General features: G+C 43.2%; 1 protein-coding gene across 1 annotated transcript; it reads right to left on the reverse strand.

The window, feature by feature from the left end:
* Positions 1-8,420: 8,420 nt before the first annotated feature.
* On the reverse strand, positions 8,421-16,675 carry LOC126199546 (uncharacterized). Its single transcript, XM_049936467.1, has 3 exons — positions 15,917-16,675; positions 11,731-12,042; positions 8,421-8,630 (listed from the first exon to the last, which is right to left on the reverse strand). Exons 1-3 carry the CDS (start codon positions 16,673-16,675, stop codon positions 8,421-8,423), a joined length of 1,281 nt encoding a protein of 426 aa, XP_049792424.1.
* Between the last annotated feature and the right edge of the window lie 6,433 nt (positions 16,676-23,108).

Genomic DNA, 23,108 nt, shown 5'->3' on the forward strand with positions numbered 1-23,108 from the left:
TTGAAATCTGACCGATGTGTTTGGAGAAGAGCGTGTGGACGTACAAATGTGCGCAAGTGGTGTAGGGAGTTGTCAGACGGCCGTACAGACGTGCACGACGACGCCGGTCCCGGGCGTCCATGTTTCGGATGAGACGGTAACGAAAGTCGAAGAAGTTTTGCTTGCGGATCGCCGTGTGACTGTGCCAGAGATCGCCGAATATAGGGTACGTCTCTAAGACTACCGCGGGCAAGATTTTGACGGACATTCTGAAGTATCACAAGGTGTGTGCAACTTGGGTGGCTCTGATGCTCACTGATGAACACACAAAGAAGCGCATCGGAAGTGGCCGGAAGTTTCTGCGGCCTTACCGGGCAGAGGATGGGGAATTTCTAGATTAAGCTGTAACCGGGGACGAGACTTGGGTCCACTATTTCACGACAGAGAATAAGGAACAATCAAAATAATGGTCGCATTCCGGTTCTCCACATGTCAACAAGTTGAAGAAAATTACGTCAGCGGGGAAGGTGATGGCTTCCGTATTCTGGGATAGGAAAGGCGATCTGCTGGACGACTACCCGGAAAGAGGTACAACAGTCAAAGTGGCAAGGTACTGCGAGACACTAACAAAGCTACGCCGGGCTATGAAGAACAAAAGGAGGGGTCGGCTGAGAAATGGCGTTCGTTTGCATTTTGACTACGCCCACCCTCACGTCGCCAGCACCACGGCAAATCTCTTCGCCAAATTCGGGAGGGAAATAATTGACCATCCTTCGTAAAGCTCATATTTGTCTCCCAGGCACAACTATCAGTTCCCTAACTTGAAACAACACTTGGGGGGCGGGGGGGGGGGGGATGAAATTCTCAAGCGACGAAGAGCTGGAGGCAGCTGTCCATTCCTTCCTGTACGAGTCGGCGGGAGAGTCCTACGACGCGAGTATGAAAAAGCTCCCGGGGCGTCTCCAAAAATTTATCTATCGTGGCGGTAACTACGCTTAAAAATAGCTATAAGTCCAAGCTTTTGGAATCTGTAATTGGTTTTGCACTAAAATGATGTTTACTATGGGAAAAAGTATTGGAGGCCCCCATTTGCAGCCCCCATTTGCATCAGCTTAGTTCACCAAATCCAAAAAACTTACTCCTGTCATAGAGCCCACTTATATTTACATACCATCAAATAATACAGACATTATAACTATTAATTTCATAAGAAACGTCACAATATGTTGGAAAACGTGAAGTTTAAAAAAAAATAGACAAAAAGGAAGAAACAGCGCGACTCGAACTCCTACCCAATCTATCTCTAGTTCCGTAAGGTTCACCTCTAATAACTATGTTAGGCTGAAGCATTGCAATTAATGACCGTGGACTATATGGTATAATCTTCTCAAGTCCTTAATCGCCGAAATGTTATTGACATTTAATAATAAGGAATCTTAGAAGGACGACTTGTTTTTCATTAATATTCTATGTGCCGTTGTATTAAAACCGCTTACTTTTACAGCACGCAAGCTACACTACTGGCCATTACAATTCCTACACCACGAAGATGATGTGCTACAGACGCGAAATTTAACCGACAGGAATAAGATGCTGTGATATGCAAATGATTAGCTTTTCAGAGCATTCACACAATGTTGGCGCCGGTGGCGACACCTACAACGTGCTGACATGAGGAAAGTTTCCAACCGATTTCTCATACACAAACAGCAGTTGACCGGCGTTGCCTGGTGAAACGTTGTTGTGATGCCTCGTGTAAGGAGTAGAAATGCGTACCGTCACGTTTCCGACTTTCATAAAGGTCGGATTGTAGCATATCGCGATTGCGGTTTATCGTATCGCGACATTGCTGCTCGCGTTGGTCGAGATACAATAACTGTTAGCAGAATATGGAATCGGTGGGTTCAACTCTAATGTACTCATGAAGTGACCAGTCAGTCGCAAAGTCTGTCGCCGGTTCAGAGTCTTCCGCCAGGGGCACTTGATAGGGCACCTGGTTGACGTCGAAGGTAGTAAAAACCTTTGCCTTGTGGAACCAGGAAAACACGAATGCATGTCGGGGATAGGTAAAGACTGTAGCACAATTTTTTGACTAAGCGCCCTATAATCCACCACCGGACGCACTTCTCCCTGCGGTTGGGCACCACAAATATAGGTGAAGAGTACAGAGATTTACATGGTCTAATCACTTCGTCCTGCAACATTTCCCGAAGAGTTTCCCTTCATGTTTCATACGAGGTTGGGATAACCTAATTGGTGAGCACCTAACGGGAACGTTGTCCGTTAATTCGATTTTAAACTCGGCTTCTTTAATCTTACGTAACTGATCGGTTAAAACATCATTGAACTCGGTACACGACTCGACAATCCGCTGTCTCTACCCTGGCAACAAATGCTCCAGGTTATAAACGGAAACGGTTTGCACTGCGTTCATTACGTGTCTGGAACCGTTAACCCGGCGATGTACACGATGTTTACAGAACTTGTAAGGCCTTTACCTGGCAAACTCTAGATAAAATTTCCTCCGACCCCACTGGGGCACCAGGCTTACTTTCGAAATTAAATCGTGACCCAGTATAGCCGGTGCCGATAGATTACGCGCCACTAGGACAGGATATTTCCATGTAAACTCATCGATTCGGATCTTATCCGTAATTGTCCCCAAAATTTGCATTTGCTCTGAGTTGGCTAGTAGGCAATAGTAAATTTTATCTGATAAGCCCGGCCACTTACAATGTCCGCGGTGTGCGGACACTCATCTTTCATCCATTAAAGAGGCGAAACTAGCGGTGTCCCGCAGAGCACACACAGGTTCCTCATTAAGCGCTGCCAAACAAAAGGAACTCTATTGCTGGGAACCATTCCAGTTCTTCTACAGTACCCACTACCACGCGAACCTCGCTTACATCATCGTTATAAATTCTTGTCCTTCCCCTTTTCAGGGCGATTCTCGGCAATATGCCACGTGTTCTTGCACTTGAAACACCTTACTGTAAGACAGTTCCTACCAACATGCCTACTGCTCTTACACTCAAAGCACTCTATTCCCATGGAAGCAGCCTGTCGTATGAGGCTATAATTATCCAGCTGTTGCTGTTGAGTTCTCCCTTACCTCGTTGTTGGTTGGCGTAGACGAGAGCTTATACCCTACTGATCAATTCATCTAGTTGCCTAAAGCTGTGTGTGCGTTCACAAAACAGAGCACTGCAACGGTCGTTGGGACGCATCCCAAAAATGGCTCTGAGCACTATGCGACTCAACTTCTGAGGTCATCAGAAGCCTAGAACTTAGAACTAATTAAACCTAACTAACCTAAGGACATCACACACATCCATGCCCGAGGCAGGATTCGAACCTGCAACCGGAGCGGTCGCTCGGAAGACGCCTCCCCTGGAGAATATTCTCGACTACCTTCGCTTCACTATAATTAAGACCTAAGCTTCTGGCACTATCCTTTACCCTTTTAACATACTTCTCTGACGGCTCGTTATCGTGTTGCACCTCAAGATATTCCCTACCAATAGCTTCATGTCGCACTCGAGGGACAAATAATTATGGCAGATTAACTCCCGAAATGCACCAAACGACAACTCACGACGCCTAGCGTCCATTGATAGTTTTTCCAGACGCCCACTCACAATTGGATTCAATAACTGATAAAGACAAACGGTCAAGTAAAAAAAAATGGCTCTGAGCACTACGCGACTTAACTTCTGAGGTCATCAGTCGCCTAGAACTTAGAACTAATTAAACCTAACTAACCTAAGGACATCACACACATTCCTGCCCGAGGCATGATTCGAACCTGCGACCGTAGCGGTCGTTCGGCTCCAGACTGTAGCGCCTAGAACTGCACGGCCACTCCGGCCGGCAAACGGTCAAGTAAAAAAAAAATCCCCTATATCCTGTAACCTTGACAGAAAATGCAAAGCGCTAAGTAGCTGATCAATTGAATCTAATGATAACGTACTTTCCTCCCGTAGTAATTTTTCTAAAGGGTTGGGCAACTTAGCGAAAATATCAGTACTTTTTATAGAAGGGATAGAAAGGGCCTCGCTCGAAACTTGTCCTTAGGCAGGCTGAGGTAATTCCCCACCCATGTCGTCTTCTCCAAGTACTAACATCCCTTGGGTACGTCCTAATAATGCGTTTAACTGCACATGCGCTCATCTTATGACAATTACTGCAGTTCCTCATTCATCTATCTTTGCTCAATGCGACCAGTTCTAAAAGAAAACACAACTATCAGAATTTGTCTCAGGAACGGACACGAAAATAACCATGTCAATACAGTACATACGAATGACCCGCCAGGGTAGCCGAGCGCGCTAACGCGTTGTTTCCTGGACTCGGGTGGACGCGCCGGCCCCAGATCAAATCCGCCCGGGAGATTAACGACGAGGGCCGGTGTGCTAGCCAGCCTGGATATGGCATTTAGGCGGTTTCCCACATCCCGCTACGTGAATACCTGGCTGATCCCCATGTTTCGCTACAGTTGCACGACCCGCAGACATCTGAACACGTTCGCACTTTTCCATGACCTACACTAGACGCACACAGCAGGCGTACACTAATTCTGTCCCGGGGGGTACGGGGTGGCGGCAGGAAGGGCATCCGGCCGCCCATTTCCATTAAACTTGCCAAATCCGTTCCAAACAATGCCGACCCTGCGTCAGCTCGGGACATGGCACCAGTGAAAGAAAGAAAGAATACAGTACATATGAGTATCATGACTAGTTTTCAGACTCCCCATCCCACAGAGTTCATTTGGTTAAATGTACGCCACAGTTGAGCCACATAGAATACGCCCGGTATTCAGGCCCCTGAGCGACAACCGTTCCGATCGCCACAGCACACTACAACTGAAAAAGGTTAATGATCGGTTCTATCTACCAAAGGCATCTTCGGTCAGGAACACGTCGTGATTATGAAGTTTCAGTTGTGGGGTGCTCAACTGCGCGGTCATCAGCTCCCGTACAATGTCCCAAATTTTGCACAGTTCATTTTCCTTTTCTCAATCCAATCTGGCCACTCTCACAAATGATGATGATGAAATAATTAGGACTTCCAGCTGAAATAGTTCGGGCAATAGTTTTTGTAAAATATGTTCAAATGTGTGTGAAATCTGATGGGACTTAACTGCTAAGGTCATCAGTCTCTAAGCTTACACACTGCTTAACCTAAATTATCCCAAGGACAAACACACACAACCATACCTGAGGGAGGACTCGAATCTCCGGCGGGATCAGCCGCACAGTCCATGACTACAGCGCCGTAGACCACTCGGCTAATCCCGCGCGGCTTTTGTAAAGAAATCAAATTTGACCATCTTGTACAATTTAATGCGTTCTCCTAAAAATAACAATAAAAATAATTGAGCTAGTAAATTGTAGGTAAAATCGGACAAAAGAAACAAGCGTCCGAAAAAATTTCGAAGTTTGGCTTCCTGTAACTCCTGGAATATTGCAAAAACGAACGTCAAACCTGGCCTGTAGTAACCGAACAAGCTTCTCAAATATAAAGTTTCATTTGCGTAGCACTTTCTAGTACTGAATGAATTAAGTGCAAAATTGAAGATTTACTAAGAACGTCAAAATGCGGTAGTTTTGTCCTGATTTTGCTAAAAATCTATGTTCTACAAAACGTTCCAAGCTGTATAATTGGAATGAAAGCTGAGCGCGAAAATCAGGCCCGAAAACAATGCAGACTTCGTATTCGCGTACTTAGTGGAGTGAACGCATGATGAAAATGAAATTTAGAGTCCAATAGATTGATAGCACAAAGGAATGAAATAAAAAATTTTATTCCCATACTATTTTACAGGGACTTAACATCTGAGGTCATCAGTCGCCTAGAACATAGAATTACTTAAACCTAACTAATCTAAGGACATCACACACATCCATGCCCGAGGCAGGATTCGAACCTGCGACCGTAGCGGTCGCTCGGTTCCAGACTGAAGCGCCTAGAACCGCTCGGCCACACCGCCAGTGATGAAAGGTGTTTAAAATCAGTCATGGGAAACAGGTTTTGTACTACTAAGGATAAAAGAATATAACTGTCTATGTTACATGTTAATAATTCAAATGTATCGTACTAGATTAATATATAGTTTTTGATATACTGGGGTAATGTATTCGTCGTAATTACATTTTCCACGGTACAGATTTTGTCCCATCTCAATCACCATGTCCGTTCATTTGCCAGCAAACTGCTACATGTGAAGTCAGGCATTGTTTGAATAATTGTACACCTGTTGCTTCTATTTCCCAGCCTTCTTTCCGATACGGGCTTTCGATTTTTTTGTTTGCTAATTCATTCCGAAGTTTTAATAAATTTTCTCAGATTTAGTTTCCAGTAATCACTAATGCTTTTTTGTGTGTTAAGTCTCAAAGCAGGGTATAACACATAATCGAAAGTTGCAAGATTTGCATTGGTATCTAGTTTCCCGGTGTACTTTCTGTTTCGTGCAAGCCACGCATCTGCGCATTAGCGTACTTTACTGCGAATGTTCACTCACAATAACAGCCGGAAAATGTCTCCCTGTGAAACGCAGAGGATTCTCGCCAGCGTTGCGCCTTCCCCTACCAGCTCTTTTTCCATTCTGTAGCATATTTTTCTGCAATCTCCCTTACGAGAGAAAGGTGAAACTCATCGAGTGACATTTTTGGCCCTGTTACCGACCGGTGGAGAGCATGAGCATTTAGTATGAACAAATCCAGAATGTGGAAAAAAATATTTCTATTACCATTTCACAGTCTTACGCACTGATCCCACTGAGCTCATAACATGACACAACGGTCAACTGCACCCTTATTCGCACTGTAATTTACAATACAGAACAGTTTCTTTATTTTTCGCCAGTATTTCTGTCAGTCTTCTCTGTTTCAACCATTTGTGTTGTGTGACTTGTGGTCACCATGCACGCCACTGTCTTATAGCACCACTTGATAACAAGGATCTTGTCAGTGGACTTAAACTCAGTTTCTCCTCGTTTTAATTTCTTCTGCAGTTTTGGCATTTTACACCTATTCTTAGGAACAGTGCCGTATGCTGCTGTTCCATGGCTGTGAAGCCAGAGTAACAGGTCCAGGCTCGAGTACTAATTATCGACATACAGAATGCGAGCCTGGTCCAAATACGGTCCCATAAGAGTTAACACTATGTCTTCACCTTTACCTAAATTGTGGAATCCAGTTTGTGTTGTTGCGCCTGTATATGCAATAAAATCCAAAATATACCAACTATGACAGTCACACAGTACAAATGTCTTTATTCCGAATCTAACTGCTTAAAAGGCAACCGTCCTGTGAACAGTGAGAGACTTTCAGCTATGCGAAACCTTAGATGTGGACGAAATTAATTACGGAACGTCATACGAACTTCGTGAACAATCGTCGTAATTTTAAACAGACTGTCGCCCCCGGTACTCGAAGAGTTATCACTGAAGTGTGGCATTCTCAGAAGTAGACAAAAACGATCTCGGGACATAATTTGACTGAAAACTGGTGCGTTCAAAAGAGTGGCTAAGGAACAATAATCACTTAATTTTAACGTCTTAACTTGACAGTTCTTCAGACATAAATATCACAAAAAGATGAAAGAATGGCTGCGTCAGTATCTAGTTGACACTTCTGTCCTGAGATCAAGTCATCAAAGTAATGATACAACGCCTGGAAATTTGTTTCTTTCCAGTCGAATGTGTCACTTAAGCGCGCTGTTATCCGAAGCGTTTCACTGTCACTTCTTGATTCCTCGGATTCAGAGGAACTGCTGACTGTAATCCTTGCTGTCCCCTCTGATGTAAAGGGCTGAGGACTACAGCTTCGAGATTCTGTTGAAGACTCATCACTGCTAGCAACATCAGATAACTCACACTCACTGTCGCTCCTAGTCAGCATATACAGGACCTCATTATCTGTGCAACCACGGCGACGTGACACAACTCCCGTAGAGAGCAAGAAAACTGACGCAAACGCAGGAAGCGAAATCGAATTCTGCAAAGAGGCAGCACAGCAAAAAACATATACTCACTCCGGAACTATACAGTCAGTCCACTGAACAGCTACTGGAAGAGCAGGGCGGAAAGATGGCTGTGCGTGCTTTCACGTCTGTCGCAATCAGGTAGCTGTGACTCAGCGCGCCTAAACTCGTCCCTAGCGGTATACAGGTTGGTGGTACTATTCGCGTCAGCATGTCCTTAGCGCTGTATGGAAAACCTAAGGGCCGAGCTTAACCACGTCTGGCGCGCCAGGGCAACGGCGAGGCATGACGAGTTAACACAACTCCAGCAGTGAAAGGGTTAACGAATTGGTAGGTAAATTTGAAAGACGGTACGTTTTGCAAAATACATAAATAATTTATTAATTTACACACAAGAAGCTTTAACGTAACAGAATGTGACTAAGTGCCCCATCGGGGCGTTGGCGCCACGGTGACGATCAGTAGCCGCCTCCCAGGTACTTGCCACCGCTGTAGCCGCCCCCGACGTACTTGCCGCCTCCATAGCCGGCGTCACCTCCGCCGCTGGCGTGTGCGTAGCTCTGGCCGCCTCCCGCCTGCTCCTCGGCGCCGTACTGCTCGTCGTGCCCGTGGTACGCCTTCTCGCCGCGTGCGGCGTCGTGTCCGCTAGCTGCGTCGCTGTGGGCGCCCTAAGCGGAAGGGATGGTCACCGTAAATCACAGAGAGTCACATTGGTGTTCACAGTCCTTATTTATATTGTGTGTAGATATTGTGAAAAGCATTTGGTTATTGTAGTCAGTCAACATCATCCAAATCAGTTAAAACAAAGTGGTCATAGTTATCTGCTAAATGACAGTCAAATTATTGCATAAAACTCGATTCTCCATAATTCGGTTCTATACCTCTTTATTAACTATCTAACCTAACCACACAATTTTGTTCGTTTATCCGTAACATCACATTTTTTCTAATCTTCACTGTGTATCGTCCACATTTAGCTTCCATATGAAGGTAGTCTCCAGACACATGCTCTTAGAAAAAACTTGCTGTTACTAGCTATTAATGTATTTCTCTTCGTCAGATAAGCTTTTACAGACAGCGAACTATAACATTAGCAGAAATAAACTCTCGACATTTAATTTATAGTTCCCAACGCAGTAGGAACGGGTTGTCGGAGGAGTAGTTGTATGAATCGAATTTATATCCAGAGAGGGCTTTCATGTATGTTAAATGCAGTGCTATACACTGCTAAAAATAGTTAAATGAGGGCAAGCGTCGGCTAAATATTTTAGAAGATGAGGCTGGGCTTCTATTTATTTGGCAGGCGATGAAATGACGAAATGGATTTTTATCACACCCAAGCAAAATATGGTACTTAGGAACGCTTTCAGTTGTCATGAATTCGTTTTGGTAATTCAACCCTAGTCTTTGTAGCGAAAAACGACCAAAGCCAAAGGATTTCGCATGACTTGTTACGAACCTTGTCACTAGTTTGCGAAACTAAAGAGAAGTCTTACCAGAGGGCTGCACGAATTAGAGGTAAGTTATTGACCGTTAAGTTGGATGAACAAATGAATGTGTATTTTTCTGAGAGAAAAAGTAATCATCTTCAAAGTACTGAGCTGAAAGTACAGAGCTGCATTGCCCTATGACGATGGGGACGAAGGACAGTCGTTTTGGAGCTGTAATATGTAATCATCCTTTCCCGATGGATATTCATGACGTCTTTCTAGCATCTGTGCGTCTTCATTAAGTGGTCAGCAGTTTTATTTTGATTTGGATTTGCCAAGGGCAGAATTTCGATACTTCATGTCGTAGCCAGACACACTGATCGACCTAAGATATGTGTCTAAATAGGGCAAGAAGTACGAGTTTTAGTAATGTTCAGCATAAACCTTGTAACGTTACGCGTCATAAGTAATATCTGTCCCAAGCAATGGGTACAAGCGGGGATGTCAGTATCAATTTTAAGATAGTAGTCTAAACTAATATCTTGTTCCAAAAGTGAACGTATGAAGTCTTGCACAATTGATAAATTACTTCCTGAATTGGCAAAAATACGTTCTGCTGATTCCAAAATAACAGTGTGCAAAATATCAATTTCCAACGTTTGCAGAAGCTCAAAAAAAGAAATTCGGTACTATGCTCTGCTCCATTACGTTTTATATAACCTTAACGTCATTAATACAGATGAATGTATTAATAAATTCCGTCTTTATAACTTCACATTAAGCACAATATTTCGGAACACGTGGATTCATCTTCAGGTATTATGTTTTGGATCTATGTTATGATTTTCCGAAGTTACGCTACGGTGAAACGCCGAGAGGGAATGATTATGTTGTCAATAATCAACTATCTTATGAAAATTTTAGGTTTTTTGTAAATAACTGCGTTTCTATTAACATTAGAAACAAGGGAACACCTAAAATTATGCCTCTGGACGCTCCATAAACAGGATCAGCTGAAGATTTGCCGAAGATCAAACGTCATTGTTCATAGTTTAAAGTTGTTTGCTGCTACAAGTGCAACTTACGTGAATGTTCAAGAGTTAGCACGTACAATTTAGGACCGAGGTCGAAGACAAGGGAAATGATTTTCAGTAATTGCTAATATTACCAGAATGCTGGTATCCTGATCATTATTAAATCGATAGCGGCTCCGTCCAGTTCTATAATTCTAGCAAGCAGGGTTGTCAGACCTGGGAAAGATCACAAGGAGAAAATTGTGGTTTGCATTTGAAAAGTTGTGTTGCTTGAGCGAACCTTGAAAAGGAATGAGATAGACTGCAAAACAGGTTTTCAAAACAGAAATTATACTTAAAACCGAAGACTGTGAAGATGAGTTCTAGAACCATCAAGATAATAATGCACATATGCCTCTCGCCGTCTGAACATTCAAAATCTGGTAATGACATTTCCATAATGTCATATGGTATAATGATTGGGGTAACTCTTCAAGTCAAACAAAAGTTTTTAGAGTCCAAAAGCGTGTAATAAGTATTATTTGTGGAGTAAATTCACGGACGTCCTGTAGAAACCTCTTCAAAGAACTGGGTATAGTAACTACTACCTCTCAGTATATTTACTCCTTAATGAAATTTGTCCTAAATGAAATATCTCTTTTTTCCAACAAACAGCTCAGTTCATACATACAATACCAGGAACAAAAATGATCTGCGCAAGGACTTAAAAGCTCTTATTTTAGTTCAAAAAGGGGTCCACTGCTCAGGAACACTCATCTTCAATAATATGCCAGCAAACAAAAAAATTTAGTTACAAATAAAGATCAGTTTAAAAGGAGCCTGAAAGACTTACTAGTGGCCAACTTCTTCTACTCCATTGACCAATTTTTTAACAGAATCAAATTATGTATTATATATATTCTTACTATTAGTATTGTTATTTCAGCTTAAAAAATATATACTGACATGTTCCACATCCAGGAGGATCTCCTCAGCACGGATCTATGGAACGAAAAACAAATCTAATCTAATCTAATCTACTGTTACAACCACCTTCGATTACCTCATGAAATGACTTCTTTCTAAACCTTTGGAATATACAGAACCCAGTTAAGGAATATCTGCAATTTCACGTGGCGAAATACTATGCAAAGCGTTTCAATTATTCCTTGGTGTTAGAGCTTGGAGGAGAGTTGTGCCTAGGGAGAAAACTGAGGGGACAGTGTACGTGCTTGAGTCTCATAATATTGGGATCTGCATCTCTTTCGGTCTTTTCTTACAAGGGGTTGCCTCGCAATGACACAAACAGTAAATGGAGGACGTACCTTCGAGTAGGCCCCCTTCTCGCCCTTCTCGTTCTCGGCGTGGCCGCCCTCGAACTGGCCGCCCTTCTTGTAGCCGCCGTGGCTGACAGCATGCTTGGCTTCGAAGGCGCCGTCCTTGCTGTGGTGTCCGCTCTGGTGTGCGTCATCGTAGAACTCGTGGTCCTTCTTGTACTCGTCCTTGTGGTACACGTTGTGGAAGCCGCTGGTCTTGTGGCCCTTGCGGTGGCTGCCCTCCTCCCCGAAGCTGGCGCTCTTGAAGCCCTTGGCTCCCTGCTGCTGGGCACCGTAGTGCGCCGCCTCGTCGTGGTGGGCCTGGGTTCAAAACAGCCACGCTCAGCCACGTATGTCTCTCGCGTACCAACCTGCTCGTATGATTCCAAAGAAAGTCCTAATACACACGCTATTACTGAATTGTCCCATGCATAATAAGGATAACTTTTGATTCTGCCTTACTGAAAAAAGCAGTCGCACGCTATCTTTGTTTATATTACATGATTCCCGTCTTAATGCTAAAGGATGAAATAAAAAAACTGGCACATCTGTAAGTCTGGTATAATATCCATCCTCCACCTTCCGATGTACAGCCGTGCGTCCCGTAAATCAGTGCAGTATGTTCCCGCAGATTAACAAAAATCGTACGTAACTGATGGAGTGGCGTGAAAACTATAAACTGGTTTATTGCTCAACTTCCATTTGTTATGGTGTACAACAGCTATTATACCACGACAACTGCACACAAAACCACCGAACATACTCAACCAAAATATAGTCACGCTGTTAAACAGCCAAGTAACAGCAGATTGAAACTGATTCTGTATCAATGATATCTGTATTACATGTCAGCTAAGTCAGTAGCAAAGGCGCGTAGTTTCGGAGGATGTTGAGAAAGTACCTGACTATACCTAAAACCCACAACGACGAAATAAAAGAAACTACAAAGGACGTGGTTTACGTACCATATAACCCCAAAATCTATATATGATGACACTATTCAAAAGAATCGCTGCCGCACTGCGCTATATCTCCACTATTCGTAATTAGTTGTTGTGTAACAGGTGGAAAGACGTCAAAAAAATTAAACCGATTTAACATCATACAAGGAACTATTAGCAGTCAAAAGGATTCGTCAAGAAATTTTTTTCTTACAGGCTATTACATCGAAGTAATGATTCATGTTGTGAATAAAATCCTAGAAGTATATCGTTAAAGAATTGCTAGGAGATTTTTAAAGTCTGACCATACGATGCAACAACACAGATGGCATTGAACTTAGTGTCAGTAAGAAGTTATAATCAAATATTCAGTTCTGTAGCATGCAAATCAAAATTCATAGCAATCAAAATGTGTTCCTTGAAAAATGTCGTACTAAGACTATAAGCCGTTTGTGTGAATAGTGCAGCAGATACAGAAATAGAGATGTAACGAGTATTTACGAAAATCAGGAGGGTTCCGTACTGCATACTGCATAAAGTTATTTCGATTACTGTTCCACACAGAAGTAGGTACACCTTTCCTAAACAAAGTCAGTGATATTGCGTTAAAAATTGAACCGAAAATTTCCTCATATGCGCTTACATCAAAAGAGTATTTTTTTTCCATTTTGACTGACTACCATACAGAATGTTCTTTCCGATGTGCAAGGCCTTCCTGTCATGCTCTTCACCCCACTAACAATCTTGAATTACTCATAAACTCTTATCGTGTACACAAGTTTTGTGTAGTTTTTTTTTAATTCTTAGTAATGTTTCACTGACTGAAAACTCTTACACTTTAATCGATCACTTCAAGTGTTAGGTTTGACAATTATTTCTGAATACATACTCTGGAAGTCTACTGAAAACAACGAAAAAAATTCCTCATTGCACCTTTTAACTAACAACTCACTGTGCTATTGTTAACACAAGGGCAATTAAAGTTTCATTCTCGTTATTAAAAGTTTATGGTAATAACGTAAACTTCAAGGCACCACACCACATCCCAATGCCGAATTCCAACCGTGAATTTGTTGCTTTAACAAGCAGTTGCCTCTAAACTAATCATTTCTTGTTATGTGCAACAGATAGTGAAGTTAAAGATGTAGATAGTATAATACTGCTGCAGGAAATATTTTTCTGCTGCAAGTTTTTATTCGAACTTCCTTTTTTGTCACAATGAAACCTCATTTTCTGGTAAGAAACAGTGAATTTTCCATGTTTACAAACATGCGTTTTTGAAGGAATAATTTCGGCCATAATACAAGAGGTAGTTGCATTAAAATCATCCCTTGTGTTGATAATATTCTCTCATAGGAGACAGCACATCCAGCGTGGAAGACGTTTATAGAGATCCAAGAAACAGAATTGTTAAACCATGAAATCTTCAAACATGCAATGTACAGGATTAGCAAAAAGATAAATGACCACGCCTCCCACCTTAAGGTAAATGAAGAGAGAAATATATTCATACATCGACACAGAGAACGAGGATAAATTCAGGTAAAATACGTGCAGAAATAAGTACATTGTGGAAAAAATCGGTAACACCCATGAGAACGTCACGTCAGTCCTACGTAACACAACCTCTAGCTTTGAAACTGGCTTCATTTCTGCGAGGAAGAGAGCCCATGTGCCTCCTCAGGCATTCCACATTCAGTTCAAGCCGCTCATTTAAAATTAGGTGATGTAAAGCTACAAACTGCGGAATTGCAGATGTCTGGGATTCACTTGGTGATCCAAATAGTCTGTGACGTTTTGTGTAGGACTAAGTTTGTGTGACTTGGCAGATCTTGGTAGAGTTCAATTAAGACAGTGGTACTGATGCATACATTGTACAGTATTCTAGGATGAGTAGGATCAGTGTTTTCATTCTCAGTGGGTATCTGTTGCACGTGGAAAGTAAGTTCAGAAACGATGTATATATGGCAGTCTACTCATTCGAAAAGAAAGGTGACAGGACAATCGTAAATAACAACAGAAGGATCTTTGTTTTTCAAGCAACGTAAAACATATTGCCTTCAAGTTTACTTCAAAAAACCCAAACACAGCTCTAACAGAAGATCAGCGAATACCAAACGAAGTTTCTTCCAGGGTGCTCGTGAAAAACATGTTCCATTTAGTAACAGTATTGAAATATTATTCAATCCGCAACAGCCTAATCATCGGTATTTTCTTCGATTGCAGGAAAGCATATCACTCGACTGACTTACAGCCTCTTCTTGACTTCCTAGAAGGGCAGGGACTAGATTCAAAGATAGTGTACCTCATAATGGAAACCCTCAGGACGCAAAGTTAATTAAAATATGTGGGAGAGATGACACAGCACTTTTGAATTAAAAACGGTGTTAGGCTAATGATGCGGACTGCCATCACTCCAACCTCATCCTAGACAAGATAATTAGAGAAGCTAACTTGGACGAGATGACTTTAAGATCGCTTGCATTAACCACGAAGTACACACATATCAAGACGTCAGGTGCTTAAAGTATCTCGGTGGGATAATTGATCTAGCGGAGATAGAAAAGGAAGCACGGAGATTTAGATTACAGTAACTCAAGACAGCGTACGGGGGAACGCATGACATCTACGAGAAGCAGTGCATGTCGAAACATACAGAGGTTACGAACTACAGTACGGTGATCAAAGTTGAAGCTGTACGTGCAGCCGAAACTTTAATTCTTAACAGAAAAGGCGAACTCGAAAAAAATCTCGAAGGAAGAACCAAAGATTATGACGAAAATTATTGGACCAAAATAACTGAGGACAGATAGGGACTGAAATCCCGTAAAGTAGCAGAGAAATTACCAAACCTGGCAGCAGACACTAGGCTCAAATTTTGAGAACATGTTCAAAGACTCCCAACAATGAGACTTGCACAGAAATTTTTTACACATGTACGAAAATTAGAGGATATAGCTTGGGTTCAGCAGCTAGGTGAGAATGACATCGATAGAATGCAGACAGAGGCAGAGAAAGTAGTAGACGAAGAACTGTTGTATCAAAAAATAAACTGGTGGGTCGTATAGCAAAAGACTGAGGTGGAAATATATAAGAACCAAGTGGACTGAAGAAAGAAAAAATAGCTCGCAGAGAGAAGAGAGTGATATGGAACACAAGGGGAATGAATGCACTGAGTGTCCCAATGGGCTATCTAATACAAAATTTACTGCAAAATAATTTAGAAAATAATGATAATGGTGGTTTAGAATTACCTTCTTCTCGCCAGCTCCCTCACTGTAGTGCCCCTTATCGGCCTCGGCTGCGTGGACGCCCTTCTCGCCTTTGTCGAATGACTCCTGCACCTTGTAGCCCTTGTCCCCCTTGCCACCCTTGGCAGCGTGGTGACCCGCGGCGTAGGACTCACCGCCGCCCTTCTTGTAGCCGGAGTCCTGGTAGCCGCCACCCTGCGACCCGTAGTACTCGGCGCCCTTGTGTCCGCCAGCGGCGCCCCCGCCGTCGCCCAGGTCCTCCAGAGCTGCACTGTGCTCCAGACCTCCGTCGTAGTCGATGTGTCCGATGCCTTCGCCGCCCACGTATCCCAACCCAGCGCCGGCGCCGAGACCGCCTCCGTGTCCGAGGGCGCCGAAGCTCTTAGGCAGCACCAGCTTGCTCAGCCCCAGCCCACCTGCGGCGTAGTACTTGCCGAATCCAGGCCCGTAGTACTTGCCGTAGCCGGCTCCGCCGCCGAGTCCCACGCCGCCTTCCACGCCTTCGGAACCGTAGTCCGCGTAGTGGTCGTAGTAGGCGCTGCCGTCGCCGTCCGCGTCGCCGAGCTTCACCACCTGCACTGGCCCCTTGCCGTCGGACTGGTATATGTACCCAGTGGCCGACGAGTCGAGGTCCTTGCTGGCGGAGCGCATCATGTACATCTTTCCGCGGATATCCTGCGCAGGATCCGGACTGGCGCCAGCCCACGCCGCTGGCAGCAGGCACGCCAACACCAGAAGGCGGCTCGTAGGTCTCGGCGCCATCGCTAGAAGAACAATCTGTGTGTGTTCGCCGAGTGCTACCTGCACCGAACTGTGCCGATAGCCTGCAGTCCCACACCTTTTATACACCGGCGGGCTGTATCTTTTCCAGAACCTTCGGATACCGATACATGGACACGTTAGGCAAACGGCCTCCGCGATCGTGCGCTCGCGCCGAAACGGTCCACTGGTTCTACAGCCGTGAATGTCAAAATACCCGAGCACGTGGGAAGCCCCCTTTTTGCCTCCATTTTCTCGTCCGCTGTCTTGGCTAACTATATCGCTCGAGGACACGGCCCTGCGGGCGTCTCTCTCGCAACGACTTCCCCCGGCGGCTCCGCCGAGTGGTGGGGAGGGACTATGTCGGCAGCTCCAAGTTCCATTGCACTTTGTAAAGCCAACGGAATTCCGTCTCCTGTTCGGAATCGGTCGCGCTTGCGGTGCGGTGCCGAAAGCGTGAAAAAAGCACAAATCAGGTCGGGGAACCGCGCTGCGTGATTACGACGTGCTGCGTTGCTGTATTACTTGCCTGCTTGCGTACGTATTGATATGCGTGCACGCATGGATTGTGTGGTGTGTGTGGGCGTGTGAGTGGTAGGTCCGTCGATAAAATACAGATATGCCGTTGGTTCCCAAAAGGACATCGACACACAGATATCGACGACATATTTTCCTCAATATATCTATATATCGGTATCTAAATGGCAATAAGGAGTGCCAATATTTTTATTTTATATTATATTTTTTCACGATATTCGGTAAATACTTGACACTGTTCTTTTGAAATTGTAGCAGAACATAGTTTTACGTTCCCTCTTAGAAGGAGCTTACTACTTTTTGAGATCCCATTACTTCCAGTTTTTCTGTTTGACTGTGTGAATCAAGTGCAGGTGGCACAAAGAAGAAGTCTGACTGCACTGGGGGGGTGACGGTTGTAAGACGCATGCTTTGCCGGCGATGGGCGAGGCATGACATATGTAAGACGTATGCTTTGCCAGCGATGGGCGAGGCATGACGGAGTCTCTGACCAGAGAGCAGAATGTCGTTAGTTGTTGCTTGTCGCTAGTCTGCGCGAGTCGACAGTAGTCTTGAGTAGTCTGCGTGAGTCGGCGGGAGTCGGCGCGTGTCGGCTGTCTGCTCTGCTCGGGACACTGGTCAGGACTCTGCAGGATCGGTATTGTTGTAGAAGGTAAAGAAGCAGCCTTGCGCATATCCAATAATGTATGTTAATTGTCATTTAATTTGTTCCAAAAAAATGCCCCAATAATAATTTTTATAATATAAAGTAACTTTTTTTAAAGAAAAACATTCATTTCAATTTAAAGAATATTTCCAATGCATGATCATTCCTTCCAAGAATAAAAAAAAAATATACGCCAGCATTGCACGAAGCTGTGTCAAAAAATTTCTACATAAGAGCAGATATATTTGCAGTTTTTTATTGAGGTAAGAATTTTTGCTTTTTTATTCAGAATACAGGGCCGAAGGGCAGCGCTGCTGACCTCATAAAATTTACCAGGTTACTAATTTTTTTATTATTATTACCGGATTTACGAATTGAATTTTGAGGTTACATTAAATGTGAATGTATTTTTGCAGACAGATTATAAATGGGAGCCAATTTTGTTCAGAGGTTACATTAAAATCAATTTTGTTCTGAGGTTACAATATTTAGAAATTCGTTTAGTTATTATTTTTGTGGGGAGCTTACGCTTGGTTCATGGTCCATTTTCACTATTAATTTTCTGTGGGGACGTTACACTTGGCGTGTAATCTCCCCACAGAAAATTAATAGTGAAAATGGACCATGAACCAAGCGTAAGCTCCCCACAAAAGTAATAACTAAATGAATGCGTGTAACCTCCCCACAGAAAATTAATAGTGAAAATGGACCTTGAACCAAGCGTAAGCTCCCCACAAAAGTAATAACTAAAGGAATTTGTATATATTGTAACCTCAGAACAAAATTGATTTAAATGTAACCTCTGAACAAAATTGGCTCCCACTTATAATCTGTCTGCAAAAATACATTCACATTTAATGTAACCTCAAAATTCAATTCGTAAATCCGGATATAATAATAAAAAAATTAGCAACCTGGTAAATTTTATGAGGTCAGCAGCGCTGCCCTTCGGCCCTGTATTCTGAATAAAAAAGCAAAAATTCTTACCTCAATAAAAAACTGCAAATATATCTGCTCTTATGTAGAAATTTTTTGACACAGCTTCGTGCAATGCTGGCGTATATTTTTTTTTTTTTTGATTCTTGGAAGGAATGATCATGCATTGGAAATATTCTTTAAATTGAAATGAATGTTTTTCTTTAAAAAAAGTTACTTTATATTATAAAAATTATTATTGGGGCATTTTTTGGAACAAATTAAATGACAATTAACATACATTATTGGATATGCGCAAGGCTGCTTCTTCACCTTCTACAACAATACCGATCCTGCAGAGTCCTGACCAGAGTCCCGAGCAGAGCAGACAGCCGACACGCGCCGACTCCCGCCGACTCACGCAGACTACTCAAGACTACTGTCGACTCGCGCAGACAAGCGCAGACTAGCGACAAGCAACAACTAACGACATACTACTCTCTGGTCAGAGACTCTGTCATGTCTCGCCCATCGCCGGCAAAGCATACGTCTTACATATATCATGCCTCGCCCATCGCCGGCACAGCATACGTCTTACACGGTGTGAATGGAATTACAAGATTTACGATGTGGAGTAGTAGCAAATCAGTTGCGTTTGAAAACAAATTTTAACGCTCCTAGGGCGCTATCTTTTCATATCGGCGTTCTTAAAAACTGCTGCTGGAAAAGATGGCCATAATCTGAATGACAAGATTGGTTTTTGCGGTGGGTGGAGAAGTATGAGGGAATATGCTGAGGATATCGGCACTCGCCGCTACCAACAGGAACTGCAACTTTTAGCTCCGCCACACAGTTCTGACTGCTAGGTCGCTCGCATTTGCAGAAAGACAAATCCGCCATGTGACGAAACCGAGCGGTGGACCCATCAGACACCTTTTATTGTACCACTTACATGCAGTTACCACTGTTAGCGAAGTGGTTATCGCCAATCTTGAAATTCCAACGTTTTCTTTTCCTTTCAGTTCTTGCTCTAAGGGGGATAGGCAGGCAGTTAGCTTGTTGATGTACAGAATACCTAATAACAAATGAATATTTAAATATACGGATATAAAACCGGGAGCATATTTATAATGTGCAGCCGTTAGTTTATAGGTCGATATCCCGAAATTTTATTTACGATACCTAGATGTATCAGTCCTTCGACATACCGGGAGTCTATGGTAATGTTAAATATCGACATATCGGATCCCAGATATTTTTAAAAATATCAACCGTCCTAGTGGATGGTTGTGAATGCGAGCGATCTGGTATTTCCAAACATGAGTGCCATAGTCGGGAGGACAAGAACTCCGCTATTAAGGAAAAGTCTAGAGAATTTCTAAAAATACCCCCACCGGAATTACATTTCTTGTCCTTTAAGCAGATGAGCGCTTGTGGATATTTTCGCAGACGAGTGTCTCAGGCCTTAGGGCACGACAAATGGGTGCGAGAATTTTCAGTCTCATTTAATTCTTCATCTGTATCGGCTTATCCTAAGATTTAGTTTTTATCAGTAACTGGATGTAAAAAAGTGCAGGTGACGTAAAAGAAAGGACCCACCAAATTCCACGAAAATGTCCTTAACATCGGTTTGCTACAAAATCTTTATGTTTACTCCAAGTTGTAATTAAATAAAATTCCCTGAGACAGAAAAGTTTCTGTCCACAAATAATTACCGATTTAGAAAGCATCGCCTTCACACTGTCACGTCGATTAAATATCTTGGCGTAACGCTGCGAAACGATATAAATTGAAACGAGCACGCAAGGTTGGTAGTCGGATTATTCAAAGAATTTTATGAAGTGTGGATCATCCACAAAGGAGAACGCATGTAGAACACTAGTACGGCACATTCTCGAGTACTACCTGAATGGCCGGCCGAAGTGGCCGTGCGGTTAAAGGCGCTGCAGTCTGGAACCGCAAGACCGCTAGGGTCGCAGGTTCGAATCCTGCCTCGGGCATGGATGTTTGTGATGTCCTTAGGTTAGTTAGGTTTAACTAGTTCTAAGTTCTAGGGGACTAATGACCTCAGCAGTTGAGTCCCATAGTGCTCAGAGCCATTTGAACCATTTGAACTACCTGAATGTTTGGTATTCCCATCCCGTAGGATTAAAGGAGGACAGCGAAGCAATTCCGAAAAGTGCAAGATTTTTTACCGAAAGTTCCGATCAACATGAAGTATTAACGAGACGCTTCGTGAACCCGAATTTGAATCCCTGTAGAGAAGAGGACTTTACTTTCGAGAAACGGTGTTGGGAATTAGAGGACCCGCATTTGTGGCAGAATGCAGCCCGATTCCAGTACCGCGGATGTACATTTCGCTTGAGGACCGCCAGGACAAGTTAAGAGAAGTTGGGATTCGTACGGAGGTATTTACTCGTTTGTCCCTCGCCCTGTTTGCGAGTGGAACAGGAAAGAAAATGAGCTGTAGTGGTACAATGTACCCTCCACTACGCACCGTACTGTTGCTTGCGGAGTATTATGTGGATGTAGGTACAGGTGTATATGTGAGTTGAAATGAGAAAACTGGTTATTACACACGACTATTTTGTGCCGTATATGTTTCTGTATGAGGAACTGACACAAAAACCAAAGTAAGATAACAGATTTGTGCAATTGCAAAACGGCGAATCTTATAGAGTGTACCACTGAAGCGTCTTTCGTAAAAATTTTACATGTAGTCATTAACTTAAAAACTTCTTTTGAATAAAAGTGCTTGCGAATTAAGGTCGTTGATGTATAAGTTCTTGCCTCTAAACGCTTGTTTTTGTCATCATTTCGTCAGTTAGGCAACTAAAATAAAAATTTACCTTTTCAAAAGTTTTGCAACAAAAATGGACTAACACCGATTAACTTCACATTACTATATTACTGCAATATGGCTCAGTAACGTGTTGCTTCTTCTTGCAAAGTTGGAGTACTTGTTGTAAGGTCAGTTTTGGGCAGGTTACGAACAATAGAGGACAATAGAGGACAAGAAAGGGAAATTGCCCCCTCCCCCGCCTAGGAATCTGGTGGTATGAATTTTATATGCATTACAAAACTGTCACGTTTTAGTATCACTGATTGTCTGCCAAGTACTAGATCACAGGTATGCCATTTCCGAGCACGATGAGAAAAACTATAGTATTTATTTGGTCGTAGCTTATGCCGATTCCTTGGTGCGGCAGCCATTTCGGCGCTGCTGAACGGTCGAAACGGATCCCAGCCTTTACAAAAATTAGCTGAAATAGCCTTTCCTCTATCGCTTATTAGCACAACACCTATTGAGCTGTAGGAAAGGATCTGTTAGATAGCCTGACGCACCGATTTCGGTGACGATTATCAGCACAATATAAATAAACACGGATTCGGTTATACATGTCCTACTTCCGAACGCAGTTCCCGTAAGGGTGTACATTCCAATTACTGCACAACTTCATAATGACAGTAAAATACTGAAGGTCTGTGGACAAAGAGCATCAGCGAGTGTACATGCGTACCCCTACACATCTCAAAAATCTTAGGAGAATGCTGCCAGGTGACGCCGTCGACAAACGCCGATGTTTCGACAGGGGTGGCCTCGCGGAATACCCGCGAGATCTGGGGCGACTTGCCACGGTTCGCGCGGCTCCTGCCGTCGTAGGTTCGAGTCCTTAGTGTAAGTGAGTTTAAGTTAGATTATGTAGAATGTAAGGCTAGGGACCGATGACCTGAGCAATTTAAAAATTCGCTTTTAAGGAAAACTTCGCAAAGATACCACTCACACACCGTGTAAACACTGACGCTATCACAAACCAGAGATGACCAACGTCAGACGATATCAATAGTGAAATTAATAATCAACGGATGAGATAGCATAAACTTTGTTCCCCTGTTTTTTGAGATAGAACAGGATTCCACGCAGCTTTTAAACAAAAACCATCGTCTCTGTTTATAAAGATGCTTGATAATTTAAATTCAACAGTTACGCTAATAAAGCTATCCCAATAGCTGGAAATGCATGCCAGAATGCCAGAATCTACAAGTTATTATATTCAATAGAATGACTGGTACCAAGACAATGTTCTGCAATGGCGAATTTTTTCGATTATTGCAAGCATGCGAGCCGCTTATGCTCAATACACTGATCGTAGCTCTCGTTGAAGCTATAAACCTAAGTTGATGGAACAGTATGACATGCAGGCTGCCCCGCAGACATGTGCGCGAATCGCACCGCCAAATCAGCGAGATTGAAAGAGTGCGCCTTATTGGCATGAGAGAATGTGATGCATCCACCCAGGAAACTGCTGCTCGTTCGAGACAAAGCCTTTCGGTAGT

The sequence above is a fragment of the Schistocerca nitens genome, chromosome 8 (assembly GCF_023898315.1).
Source record: "Schistocerca nitens isolate TAMUIC-IGC-003100 chromosome 8, iqSchNite1.1, whole genome shotgun sequence".
Taxonomy (NCBI): domain Eukaryota; kingdom Metazoa; phylum Arthropoda; class Insecta; order Orthoptera; family Acrididae; genus Schistocerca; species Schistocerca nitens.

Bases quoted from the DNA above. Each gene is read 5' to 3' on its own strand.
- LOC126199546 (XM_049936467.1), bottom strand. From the start codon at position 16,675: ATGGCGCCGAGACCTACGAGCCGCCTTCTGGTGTTGGCGTGCCTGCTG. The intron at 12,043-15,916 runs GTAATTCTAAAC...TTTTGAACCCAG, and splicing joins AGGGAGCTGGCGAGAAGAAG to GCCCACCACGACGAGGCGGC. The intron at 8,631-11,730 runs GTACGTCCTCCA...CCTTCCGCTTAG, and splicing joins AGAAGGGGGCCTACTCGAAG to GGCGCCCACAGCGACGCAGC.